Source organism: Gorilla gorilla, chromosome 6, assembly GCF_029281585.2.
Source record: "Gorilla gorilla gorilla isolate KB3781 chromosome 6, NHGRI_mGorGor1-v2.1_pri, whole genome shotgun sequence".
Classification (NCBI taxonomy): domain Eukaryota; kingdom Metazoa; phylum Chordata; class Mammalia; order Primates; family Hominidae; genus Gorilla; species Gorilla gorilla.
In genome coordinates this window covers 116,865,475-116,880,267 of record NC_073230.2, presented here as the reverse complement: position 1 = coordinate 116,880,267, position 14,793 = coordinate 116,865,475, and the positions used below count along the sequence as shown (strand labels likewise).

General features: G+C 35.3%; 1 protein-coding gene across 1 annotated transcript in view; it reads right to left on the bottom strand.

Moving 5' to 3' along the window:
* The window catches only part of DLD (dihydrolipoamide dehydrogenase), a 29,419-nt gene that overhangs the window by 1,526 nt on the left and 13,100 nt on the right, over positions 1-14,793 (bottom strand). Inside the window, exons 6-12 of the mRNA XM_019030996.3 lie at positions 13,719-13,819; positions 13,273-13,416; positions 12,409-12,510; positions 2,749-2,939; positions 1,476-1,646; positions 980-1,169; positions 380-517 (exon numbers count right to left, since the gene is read on the bottom strand). Coding sequence (XP_018886541.2) covers positions 380-517; positions 980-1,169; positions 1,476-1,646; positions 2,749-2,939; positions 12,409-12,510; positions 13,273-13,416; positions 13,719-13,819 — 1,037 coding nt within the window. The remainder of the gene's footprint in view (positions 1-379; positions 518-979; positions 1,170-1,475; positions 1,647-2,748; positions 2,940-12,408; positions 12,511-13,272; positions 13,417-13,718; positions 13,820-14,793) is intronic.

Genomic DNA, 14,793 nt, shown 5'->3' with positions numbered 1-14,793 from the left:
GAGAAGGCCCATGTGACATGGCGTTAATGAGTAAAAGAGAGCAGAAAAAGAAGAGGTCAGAGAAGTAGGCACAAACAGATTCAGTGAGGCCTTGGATGTAACAATCTGAAGTTGAAAAGCACCACTGGAGGATTTTAAGGGGCATAATCTGGTGTATGTTTTAAAGAGAGAATCTTGGCTGCAGGACAAAGTAGATGATACAGTGGGCAAGACTGTGAGAGTGCTGCTGGTATCCTTCTAGAAATGATGCACAGAGAGCCATATTCAAAGTTTTGCTGGAAATGAGCAACCTCAGAGTAACACCAGGTGGTTTATAATTAATAAACAGCAATGCTTTCTATAAATCTTAATGGGATTTCTCTGGTTTTACAATACTCACTGGTCCAAGAATATGTGCTCCCAGTACTCTGTCTGTCGATTTCTGCCCAAGGATCTTCACCATGCCATCTGTGTCAGCATTTGTCTTAGCTCTGCTGTTAGCAGCAAATGGGAATTTCCCAACTTTGTACTCAATACCCTGTGACAGTCAGAAAAAAAGAATCTATGTAACTGCCAGAAAAGTTCTTTCCAATTTGTAAAATCATCTACCATTTGTTCAGAAAATAAATCCCAAGAAGGCAATTGTTCGCAAAGCACATAGAAGGAAAGGAAAGACCAGAAGACTGGTTAATGAACTATATCTCAGGCACGAATACAAGCAAATACAAATGTCTGTCCATCTGGTTATATTTCAAAGCCAAATATAAAAGATCTGGAATTACTAGTTTTTTAATATTGGCAATTTCTCTTCCTCTCAATTACTGCTGATAAATCTGTGAATGATCTCTTTATAATGCTAACAAGGGAAAAAATATATAAGCTAAACAATATTTCACAGCTGTTAAATATATTAGCATAATGATAAAATGCTGTTTCTCAACCACCAATGTCATTGGCACAACTCACACATTGGCTTAAAACCACCCATGTTCAGACTTACCTCTTCTTTCAACTGCTCTTCTGATTTGCCAACCCAAGCAACTTCAGGGTGTGTGTAAATCACTGATGGCACACAATTGTAGTCAATGTGCACAGCACCACCAGCCATTCCTTCAACACAGATAATGCCTTCATCCTCTGCTTTGTGAGCCAGCATTGGACCAGCAACTACATCACCAATGGCATAGATACTACCACAGAAATCAAAAGAAACACAATGAATTTCTGAAATCACAGCTACTTACCTTCAGTTACATTATGGTAACAAAAGTTTCCAGTAAACAAGTCACCAAAAAATACATCAAATGCAGCTCTTCAAAAATCTATGAATTCAGCTTATCTTTGAGTAAAATTCAGTTTTTTTATTTTACATTTTGTAAGTTTACTATTCTTCCCCAAAGCCAATACATATTTTAAGCATAAAAATCTTACTTTTCAAAATACTGTTTGAAATCAATTTTAAAATTACTGAAAATGCAGACAATTATCCAACTTACTTTGGAATTTTAGTTTGAAATCTGGTATTGACTGGAATTCTACCTCTGGGATCTAGTTCAATTCCCAGCTCTTCTAGTCCCAAATTCTTAGTAAAGGGTCGTCGGCCAATGCAAACCAAGAGTACATCACAAGTGATAACTTCAGCTTTACCACCAGAAGCAGCTTCAATACTAGATAACAAACAGTGTATAAATGTTAAATACACACCTACATAAATTGATAGGCTTAGAAATTTAAGGCCAGCAATTTCTCAAGTGTTGATGACATTTTCATTTTTGTTTTGTTTTGTTTTTGAGACAGAGTCTTGCTCTGTCGCCAGACTGGAGTACAGTGGTGCAATCTCGGCTCACTGCAACTTCCACCTCCCAGGTTCCAGAGATTCTCCTGCCTCAGCCTCCCGAGTAGCTGGGACTACAGGTGCACGCCACGCCCAGCTAATTTTTGTATTTTTAGTAGAGACGGGGTTTCACCATGTTGGCCAGGCTGGTCTTGGTCTCTTGACTTCATGATCTGCCCGCCTCAGCCTCCCAAAATGCCAGGATTACAGGTGTGAGCCACCATGCCCAGCTGGCACTGATGACATTTTTAACAATATAAGTTTATTTGAATATAAACATAAGAGTCAGACAATGAAAGAGATCTGTCATTAAAATCTAGAGGTCTATTATTAAAATCTCACAAAAACCACAGTATAATAAAACAGCAGTTAAGAATACAGGTCTTTGAGTCACAGAAATCCAAATTCAACTACTGACTGCCACCCACTAGCTGTGTAACAAGTTAGTCATTAATTAGTCAATGAATTCAGCTTCTTATCTTTGAGTAAAGTTAGTCATTAAACTATTTAAATACTATTAACTATTTAATTTAAATATTTATTTAAAAACTAATTCAATAAGTTAAATGCCATTAAAGTATTTAATCAGTAGAGTACCAGACATATAGTAAGCAATCTTTTATTATTGATTTCCCCATATATCTGCCTAAAAATATTGATTCAATTTTACTGAATATTGGGAATTTAAATTTTTCTGAATGTACTATAAGAAGGTACAACAATGAGAATATTGGATTCTCTTTCTAGCATTAACCTAATCATAAATTTCAATGTGCTAATGCAATAATTTGATAAGCAACTGAGTTATATTAAGTAATAAAATGACCTTAAGTTAGAAAAAACCCTATATTTGCTAAACTGATTTTGAAACTTGAGTGTTTTGCTTAAAGAAACAGACAGGGATTATACATCAAAAACAAATGATGTATACTTACGAAACATCAATTTTTCCATCTGACTTCTTGGTAGCACCAGTAACCTTTGTATTCAATTTAAATTTAAACCCCTGTTTCTGAAGGATGCGTTGAAAGTTTTTAGATATCTCCATATCAATTCCAACTCCACCTACATGACCTAAAAATTCAACTGCTGTCACATCTGCACCAAGTCTTTGCCAAACTGAACCCTGCAAATAATTAAAAAACCCCAATAATCATAAAAGTTTCTATAGCAAATGTTTACGAAATCATCTTAATAATTTATTGTAAAACATTTTCTTCTTTCGCTAGTATGTTCCTATGAGAAGCTCCGAGGTTTAAAATTGACCCTGTGTTAAATATGTATAACTTCATACATACATTTATTAACTTACTCATTCAACATTTGTTGAACATCTACTACATGCTAGGCAATATTTTAGCTTCTAGGCATACATTAGTAAACAAAGCAAAAATCTCTGTTCTCAGGGATCTTATATTCTGGCAGGGGACATAGACAAATATGTAAAATTCATAACAGAGAATAAAGTGCTACAAGAAAAATAAAACAGGAAGTAGAACTAGGACCACTGATTACTGGGATTACAATTTTAAATAGCACGTTTGGGGAAAGCCTCACTGGGAGTGACATTTGCACAAAACTTGAAGGAGTGAGGCAATGAACTACCCAGTTAACTGGGGCAAGAGTGTTGCTCGGCCGGGCGCGGTGGCTCACGCCTGTAATCCCAGCACTTTGGGAGGCCGAGGCGGGTGGATCACGAGGTCAGGAGATCGAGACCATCCTGGCTAACACAGTGAAACCCCGTCTCTACTAAAAAATACAAAAAATTAGCTGGGCGTGGTGGCGGGCGCCTGTAGTCCCAGCTACGCGGGAGGCTGAGGCAGGAGAATGGCGTGAACCCGGGAGGCGGAGCTTGCAGTGAGCCGAGATCGCGCCACTGCACTCCAGCCTGGGCGACAGAGCAAGACTCCGTCTCAAAAAAAAAAAAAAAAAAAAAAAAAAAAAAAAAAAAGAGTGTTGCTCTAGGCAGAGGGAAACAGCAAGTGCAAAAGTCTTGAGGAAAAGGAAATAGGTTACTAAATCACTGATGTTTGCAGAATATTAAACTGGCTTCCTATTTTCTTTTCTCAACAAAGGACAAATGTTTACTTTTTCATTCAAATTATAATTTAAACTGAATGCTAGTTTATTTTAACATTTTGACAATTAGTATAACTTCTAAATAATTATATATTAAACAATACATAACTGGCAAGATGAACATAATTTCACAGCATTAAATATGAAAAACCATGAACATATCCTTTGCAAGAATGTATATTAAAATAATCTGGTAATTCAAATGAACTATAAAAGTTTACCTTCCCTAAATTAGGGTGGGCGTTCATTAAAAAAATCTCATTAACTTCTAGTATGAAGACTGAGTTAACTAGAGGCAATATAGTGACACTAAAAATCTAACAATATGTATATATAAAAGTTAACTCAAAATGGATCATGGACCTAAATGTAAAATCCAAAACTATGAAACTTCCAGAAGAACACCTAGGAGAAGAAATCCTAGAAGTGACCTTGAGTTAGGCAAAGATTTCTTTGATGTAACACCAAAAGCACAATCCATAAAAGAAAAATGATAAATTGGACTTTGTCAAAATTAGAAAGTCTTAGATAACATTGAGAACACAAAAACAGAAGCCACAGACTGGGGAAAAAAATTACAAAACTTCTATCTGATAAGGGATTTATATCCAGAATACATAAAGAATTCTCCAAATTCGGTAAGAAAAATTCAATAAAAAATGGACAAATGTCTGAAGAGGGGAGATATAGAGATGGCACGTAAGTACATTAAAAAATGCTCAACCCCGTAAGTCATTAGAGAAATCTAAGTTAAAACCACAATGAATTGAATTCAACAACACATTAAAAAGATCATTCACCATGATCAAGCAGGATTCATCCCAGAGATGCAAGGATGATTCAACATACGTAAATCAATAAACATGATTCGTCACATTAACAGAACCAAGAACAAAAACCATATGATCACTTCAACAGATGCTGAAAAAGCCTTTAATAAAAATTCAATATCCCTTCATGATAAAAACCCTAAAAAAACTGGATATAGGAGGGACACATCTCAAAATAATAAGACAAACTCATGGCCAACATCATACTGAATGGGAAAAAATTGAAAGCCTTTCCTCTAATATCTGGAACAATACAAGAATGCCCATTTTTCACCACTTTTATTCAACATAATACTGGAAGTCCTGGCCTCAGCAATTGTAGAGGAGAAAGAAAGAAAGGGCATTCGAATTGAAAAGGAAGAAGTCAAATTAATCTTTTGTGCAGACTATATGATCTTGTATTTAGAAAAACCTAAAGACTCCACTAAAAAACTATTAAACTTACAAACTAATTCAGTAAAGTTGCAGGATACAAAATCAACATACAAAAATCAGTAGCATTTATATACACCAATAGTGGACAATCTAAAAAAGAAAAAAAAAGCAATCCCATTTGCAATAGCTATAATGAATATAAAATACCTAAGAATCAATTTAGCCAAAGATGTGAAAGATCTATACAATAAAAAACTAAAAAACACTGATGAAACAAATTGAAGAGGACACAAAAAATAGTTCATGTTCATGGACTGGAAAAATTAATATCGTTAAAATGACAATACTACCCAAAGTAATTTACAGATTCAATGCAATCCCTACTAAACTACCAATGATATTCTTCAACTGCCAAAGTAATCCTGAATAAAAAGAAGAAAGCTGGAAACATCATATTAACCGGCTTCAAAATTTACTAAAAAGCTATAGTAACCAAAATAGCATAGTACTGGCATAAAAAGACACACAGACCAATGGAACAAAATAAAAAACCCAAATATAAATCCACACATTTTCTGCTAACTCATTTTCAACAAAGGTACCACAAACACAGTGAGGAAAAGGCAGTCTCATCGATAAATGGTGCTGGGAAAACTGGATAACTGTATGCGGAAGAATGAAACTAGACCCCTATCTCTTACCATATACAAAAGTCAAATCAAAATGGATTCAAGACTTAAATCTAAAACCTGAAACTATGAAATTACTGTAAGAAAACATTGGAGAAATGCTCCAGGACACTGGTCTGGGCAAAGACTTACTGTGTAAGACCTCAAAAGCATAGGCAACTAAAGCAAAAACAGACAAATGGGATTACATTAAGTTAAAAAACTTTTGCACAGCCAAGCAAACAGTCCACAAAGAGACAACCCACAGAAAGGAAGAAAATATTTGCAAACTATCCATCTGACAAAGGATTAATAATCAGAATATATAAGGAGCTCAAAAAAATTCAATTTTAAAATGAGCACCAGATCCGAATAGACATTTCTCAAAAGAAAACATTCAAATGGCCAACACATGTATGAAAAAATGTTCAACATTATTAATCACCAGAGAAATGCAAGTCAAAATCACAATGAGCTATCATCTCACCCCAGTTAAAATGGCTTTTATCAAAAAGATGGCAATAACAAATGCTGACAAGGATGTGGAGAAAGGAGAACCCTCATACACTGTTAGTGGGAATGTAAGTTAGTACAGCCACTGTGGAAAACAGTATGAAGGTTCCTCAAAAAACTAAAAATAAAACTACAATATAAGCCAGCAATTCTACTACTGGGTATATATCCAAAAGAAAAAAATCAATATATTAAAGAGGTATCTGCGCTTTATGTTTACTGCAGCACTATTCACAATAGCCAAGATACAGAATTAACTCAAGTGTCCATCAGCAGACAAACAAAGAAAATGTGGTACATATACACAATGGAATATTATTCAGCCATAAAAAAAGAATGAAATTCTGTCATTTGCAACAGAACAGATGGAACTGGAAGACAGTATGTTAAGCAAAATAAGCTAGGCACAGAAAGACAAATATCCCATGTTCTAACATGTGGGAGCTAAAAAAAAACAAACAAACTGAACTCATGGAGATAGAGAGCAAAATGATGGTTACCAGAGGCTGGGAAGGCTAGGGGGAGAAGAGGAATGAAGAGAGGTTGATTAATCAGTACAAATATACAATTAGACAGAATAAATAAGAGCTGGTGTTAATGCAGGGTTGACTACAGGTAACAATCAATTACACATTTCAAAATAGCTAGAAGAGAGTAATTCAATATTCCTAGCATTAAAAAAAATGTTCGAGGTGATGGATAGCCTAATTACCCTGATTTAATTATATGAATATATCAAATTATCACATGTACCTTGAAAAAAGTACATCTATTATATAGCAATTTAAAAAATAAAAATAGAAAAAAAAACCCACAATGAGTTACTACTACACAACCACTAGAATAGCTCAATTTTTTTAAAAAAATGACAATACCAAGTGTCAGTGGAAAAGTAGAGCAACAAACATTTACGCTGCTGGTGGGATTGTATGGAAAAGTGTAACGGTGTTCCTTGAGAAGTTAAAATAATTACCATATGACCCAACAATTACACATCTAGTTATATACCCAAGAGAAATGAAAACAGATAACCACACAAAAACTTGTACACAAATAGACATAGCAGTGTCATTAATAATAGTCTGAAAGCAGAAACAACCCAAATGTCCACCCATGATGAATGGATAAACAAAATGTGCCATATCCATAGAATGAGATATTTAGCCAGATAAAGAAATGAAGTATAGATACATGCTACAACTTGGATGAACCATAAGAACATTATGCTATGTAAAGAGAGCACACACAAAATAATATTGTATGATTTCATTTATATGAAATGTCCACAATATGCAAATTCATAGACACAGTAGAATTAGTGGTTTCCAGGGGCTGAGCAAAGGGAGAAATGGAGAATGACTGCTAATGGGTACCAAGTTTCTTTTAGGGTGATGAAAATGTTCTAGAGTTAGACAGTGGTAACAGCTTTACAACTCTATGAATATACTAAAAACCTTTGAATTGTACATTTTAAATGGGTGAACTGATATGTGAACTATATCTCAATAAAGCTGTTTAAAAAGCAAACAAAACAAAAGAAAGGACCATTCTTGGAAACTGGGATAGAAGTAAATAGAGGGGAAATAATGGGAGTGTGGAAATAAGAAACATCATCTTGGAGTCTAATTCAAAGTAGGGAGTGATGAGCATAGACAAATGCCCTACTCTTTAGGAAAACTGATTTCAGAATACTTATAGACAGGAAAACTCAATAGCATCTACCACTTACTTAGAACTTACTAAATGCCAGGCACTGCATTAAGTGTTTTAAATGTATTAAATCCCAGCAATACTCCTGTTAGTTATTTTTATCCCCTTTTTGATGACAAACCAACTGGTTCAGAGTGGCTCATTAACTTAACAAGAACATAAGTCAGTAAGAGGCAGAGTTGAAATTCAGATTTAAATCTGTTCAATTCCAAAAAAGATGTTTTTTAATACTACACTAAACTGGAATGGAAGAAGAAAGGCAAAATATAAAAAATAAAACTACAGTTATGTGAATAATCTTTACGAGAAAATAAATAGATATTATGACTACACAGTAAATTCTCTAATAAGTTTTTAAAAAGACATGTAAAAACTAATTCAATACAGTAACAGATATCTAAATCATTGTGTCAAAAGACTCAAGGCTTATAAAAAACCTAAAGCGAAACTGCTGAGATGAAGAAATAGAATTATTGCTTGGAGATATTATAATGACCAACAAAAGAAAGTAAATGTTATTCCTTTTTTCTTGTTTTATCCAACTATGAGAACAAAGTAGAATGAACAGAAGAAATACTGTTAACCAAGAGGCAACGCCCAAGATTAAGAACAACTGGTCATTTTTAAAGAGTTAATTCCCGGCTGGGTGTGGTGGTTCATGCCTGTAATCCCAGCACTTTGGGAGGCCGAGGCAGATGGATCATGAGATCAGGAGTTCAAGACCAGCCTGGCCAACATGGTGAAACCCCGTCCCTACTAAAAATACAAAGAAAAATTATCTGGGTATGGTGGTGCGTGCCTGTAATCCCAGCTACTCAGGAGGCTGAGGCAGGAGAATTGCTGGAACTGGGACCTGGGAGGTGGAGGCTGCAGTGCGCTGAGATCATGCCACTGTATTCCAGCCTGGGCTACAGAGCGAGACTCCATCTCAAAAAAAAAAAAAAAAAAAAGTTAATTCTCCCATCAACCCAATTAGAGTATGACAAAACAGGCACTCTCAGTGAACTCTGGGAACTTACTTAGCACAAGGGAACTGCCAAAAGGTGGCAGACAGGCAAATATGCCTAAATTTTCAAAAATGGAAAAGAAGAGATTCTGCTAAATACTAGAAGACATTATTAATCAGCTGGTTTCACAATCAGTAGACACTACCACAAGTGTTCCAAACAGGTCACGTAAACAACTCTTACTTTCTGAAGGGTTTCTGGACTGGTGAATGTAGTATATTTTGATATCAGCAAGGTGTTAAAAAAATTTTAAGAAAATCTCATGATATCCTTGTAGATGCGATGGAGAAACGAAGATGAATAAACATCAAAGGTGTTTATAACTGGTGAAAGACTGTACTGTCAGATGGCTTTCGATGTTTCATCCTGGTCAAAAATTTGTACTAATGACGTGAATGACAACAGAAGTTTGCTTAACCAAGATCAGATCAGATGATGGGACCGCATGCCTTAATTGTCATACTTCCAAAATTTACGAACTATGAAAAGTAAAAGCAGTTAAGTATAAGAGTGACAGAATCAAGACTAAGATATAGATTGGAATAATGAGTATGAGTGAACAAGATTAAATTAAAGCAAGAATAAAGGTTCAAAGTCACTTAGGTTTAAAAAATCAGAATTCCAAATGCGAAAAAAATGTGGTTTTTATCTGAACATAAGCTCAATGTCTGCTTTATAAAAACAACTAAACTGATTTCAAAGCATTACATTACAAGAAGTATACTATGCATATCAAAAGAAGTACTCTCTACAACCCAGAACATTATGTTTAGATTACAAGTTTTCTTGACGGACTAGACAGGATCCAAAGGTTGATGACAAAATAACAGACCTGTTGTCTATGAGACCTAAGTACTAAACATTAAGAAAAGCAATGGAGATTTAAATAGGAATTAAAAATTCGGTCCTGCCTTCAAGGAGCTTTGGTCTTATAGGAAAGTCAGCCATAGACAAACAAAAGCAATGTATTATTATTAGTGGGTACTATGGAAATGTAGATATATTATACTAAGGACTCAAAGAATGGAAGACTTGAGTTTCTTAGAAGAAAGAATTATTCACTAAAAAGATAACTTAAAAGCTGATTTTTGTTTTGGGTTTTTTTTTTTTTTTTTGAGACAGGGTCTCGCTCTTTTGCCCAGGATGGAGTGCACTGGCATGACCCAGCTTACTACAGCCTCAAACTCCCAGGCTCAAGTGATTCTCCCATCTCAACCTCCTGAGTAGCTGAGACTACAGGCACACACCACCATGCCCAACTAATTTTTTACATTTTTTTAGAGATAAGGTCTCACATTGTTGCCCAGGCTAGTCTCAAACTCCTGGGCTTAAGCAATCTGCCTGCCTCAGCCTCCCAAAGTGCTGGGATTACAGACATGAGCCATCATGCGCATCACAAGGTCAGGAGTTCGAGACCAGCCTGGCCAATATGGTGAAACCCCATCTCTACTAAAAATACAAAAATTAGCCGGGCGTGCTGGCGGGCGCCTGTAGTCCCAGCTACTTGGGAGGCTGAGGCAGGAGAATCACTTGAACCTGGGAGGCAGAAGTTGCAGTGAGCCGAGATCGCGCCACTGCACTCCAGCCTGGGCGACAGAGCAAGACTCGGACTCAAAAAAAAAAAAAAGAAAAACAAAAATACTAACAATTAAAGGGAAGCCTAACAAAAGGGAACTTGCATAATATGGAGAATTCAGCCCAAAGAGCAGATGTAAAAATGGAAGAATATGAAATCACAGAAGTTAGGCAAAGTGTTTCAAAGGCAAGAAAATCAGCAATGCTAATTACTGCCAAATAAAGCAGTGAAGAAATTAGTCCAACAGATTGAGCAATAAATAGATTCATGCCCTAAGAGCAATTTATTGGCACAAACCATAGACTGAGTGAGTGGAAGTTGATGAAATAAAGCATGGACAACTCTTTTGAGAAGCTGGGTTTTGAAGGAAAAGTGTGAACAAAATTGGTAACTCAAGAAGGACATGGGACCAAGATAAGGAGTATTTATGTGCACACAAACCTGTGTTAATGAGTGCAAATGCATCACAGGTACACACATAGAAGCACATGAAATTGTAAATAAGAAGGAAGGAGTTTGAAGACTGAAAAATACAAGAATAAAAATCACAAAACCGAGTCTCTGAAAAGGGAGATGATGTGCTACCAAGCACAAGTAAAGGGATTAGTCTTAGGGAAAGTGGCATTTCCATAGTAATAGGAGAGGTAATCAAAAGGATAGGTGTAACAACAGGTAAAAGCATTATCAAATTTAGGACATCAACTTGAGGGAGTTCTCATCTGATTTCTCTTTTATGTAATATTTAAAAGACAAGGTCATCCACAGGCAGAGCAGACAGTATACAAGCAGAGATTTGAGAAGAGTAGAAAATGAAAATGGCCACTGCAGAGACCAGGGCAGTGTACCATCTTAGGAAATAATAAACTGTCAGCAAGGCTGAGGTTCTTGTTAAGGTTTGTGCCAAGAATTAATACAAGTACCAATGAGTAGGGTGTGTTTTTCTCCAGGTGTAGTCAACAGCCTGGAAATAGCATAAAAAAGGCAGACTGCTGCATTCAAACAGAACTAGAGTTTTGCCAAGCAGATATGACAGAACAGTGAGACAAGCAACTCAAGGACATCTGTAAGAGTGTGGTTGAAGTGATGGACTATGGCATCTAAGCTGATCAGGAACGCAGTCAAGACTGGAAAGGGCAGATTGCAAAAAAGTAGATCTATGGACTAGAAAACCTAAAAAAGGGTACAAAGTACAATATGAATAACTGAGTAAAAGAGGAAAGGAGGTCATGGTTACATAATAAAATATCTGAATTTATTATTTCAGAAGTAGAGCAATTCCTGGTGATTACAAGGCACAGTGACTCTAAAATTGAGGGAGGTCATTGGAAATGTGTGGAAAGCTGCCAGATGGACAAGAAGGGAGAACAAGGCAGACAGAAGGTCTAAAATAACATGGTGTTCAAAGAAATGCAAGTAGTTTGACATTTCTAAAACCTAAGTTAAGAGGCATCAAGATGAGGATAGAGAAGGGAAGAGCCAAATCATGTATGTGATGGTAAAGAGAATAATCTTTATTTGGAATGCAATTTGCCCAGGATAAAAGCTGTCCTCAAATACCTGAATGGCTGTCATATTAAAAAAGAATTCGACCAGTTCTAGGAGATAGAAGGGTGGAAGGTACAAGGAAACAGACTAAAATAAAGGAGAACACTCTAAATGAGTAAATACATAAATAGGTTGTCTTGAAAAAAACAAAAGTAAACTCTTTATTACTAGAAGTGTTTAAGCAAAACTCAGTGCTGATCAGCCTGTAATGTTATACAAAAAATCAAAAAGGGGACCTTTAAGTCCCTTCCAACTCCAAGGAGGTAAGAAGAGGCAGAAAGACAACACTTACCAATTCTACACCTATTACTCCTGCACCAATAACAACCATCTTTTCTGGAACTTTTTTTAAAGATAAAGCACCTGTAGATGACACTATTGTATCTTCATCAATCTGTAAGAAAAACAAAAGATATAATCAAAATAATTTGAAAAAACCTAGTACAGTCGACCCTCCCTATCCATGGGTTCTGAATTTGCAGATTTAACCAACCATTAATTGAAAATATTCAGAAAAAAAATTGATGGTTGCATCTGTACTGAACATGTACACATGGTTTTTTTGTCATTATTCCCTAAACAATACAGCATAGGAACTACTTGCATAGCATTTACAGTGTATTAGGTATTATAAGTAATCCAGAGATGACTTAAAGTATACAGGAGGAAGTATGCAGATTATATGCAAATACTATGTCATTTTATGTAAGGCACTTGAGCATCTGTGGGTTTTGGTATCCAAGGGGGGTCCTGGAACCAATCCTCCAAGGATATGAAGAGATAAATGTATTTATAAACTGTGATCTCAGTAGAATCACTAAAAATACTAAGTCATTTATTTGTTTTGAGGTATCTATATACCTAATTTCATTAAATCCCATTAAAAATGCTGACTTTAAATTTTATCCTCCAATATTCCAAACGCAATGGTCAATTTTAACTTCATACTGTATTCAAACATATCTTAATATAAAGTGTTCTATAGCTGGTCAGAATCACTGCAGAATAAAGACAGGTAACTTTCCAAAGCTGAATGACCATCAAAATATAGTATTTCAGTCAGAAATCTCTCAAAGTTCACAAATAGCATAAATAATTTATAAAACGTATTTCTAAAGAAAAGTTGTAATGGTTGTAAATTATGAAGCATAAATACCGTGATTCCAGGAAAAGGAGTAACTTCTGAACCCGTGGCTATAAGAATGTTCTTTGTATCAATAACCTGAGTGCCGCCATCAGCTTTCGTAGCAGTGACTTGATTTTTGCCAGTTATCTTTCCATATCCATTGACATGAACAACCTTTATGAAATAATCTTTATAAATTCACAAAGTTTAAAGTAATTTGTTTGATAAATCATTCAAAGGAAAAATTACTCTGTAAATAATTTATCTAAAACAAAATGCTTCCTTACTTAGTAATGCTACACCATGGTGCAGCAAAAAAATCTGTGATATATGTCAGGGAAATCTATTTCAGGTTAGCAAGCTATTTTAAATTAAATAAATATTCCCCTGTAACCAAGTTCAAATATCATCACTCTATAATGCAAAGTTTAATGTGTATTCAAAGTAAAGCAGAAATCTGAATATTAAACACTGACCTTATTCTGTTTGAATAAGTGGGCAATTCCACCTGTTAAAGCTTTTACTGCAGTACTCTTCTGCTCCATCATCTTGTCTAAATTCAAGCGAACTTCGGACACTGTAATTTGTTCAATTAATTAGTTCTTAGCTAAATTCTTGAAGCAATATGCAGTGTTTTTCACTCACCAACTGGAAAATTTCAACCTAATGCTTATAAAAGGCAGTATTAAAGTTTCAAAATGTAATAACTTATAATTATAGTTGACAAAAGGCCAACATCATTGTATCACAGAAACAGAACCTATCAAACACTATAAAATGTCTACCTTGGGTAAAAAGGCAGTCCAAAATAAAACATTATATCCCACTGTGATAACATATCCTCCAAACACTTTATGATGGTTATAAGTCTGGAAGATATGTAAGTAGAAATGACAAAGTAAAACATCATCTGAAATTTTAAATAAAGGAAAATGCTAGATCTCATGAAACAAAACAAATAAAAAATACACGTTTAAAAATTTCAAATACAGAAGGTTAATATTAAAAAGTTTAATCACCTAGGTTTTAATCACTCATTCAACTCAGAAGAGAACTCTGAAGCAACAGTATTAGATAAAAATGCTCAACTCAATTAAAAATTAGAAAGTACCTCATATAACCAACACATATATTAGAGATAAGGAAAAAGAGACTGAGAGATTTCTGATTTACCCAAGGTCACAGAGCTAGGATGTAAAAGCCTTGCCTACAATGCAGGTCTCCTGACTACCCCTAGCTCTTCTTTCTTTACGTCATTCCATTTTTCATCTAGTATGATATTCTATTTGCTTTAGTGCATATACATCATCTCTATACCCAATGGATTGCCTTAAGTAGCCCCTCAAACCTACCTCTTTAAAGAAACGAATGAAGGAAAAGTAACAACCCAAGGTTATGACTAGGTCCTGCCCAGAAGAGACTACCTTTCTGGAAGTATCTACCAACAACAATAATTGGAGACAAAAGATTAAAACAGCTCGAAGAGTATGTCAGGAGACAAACACGTTATGAAATGTCCTCTTCCTTTTCCGCTATGCCTCACTCTTTCTC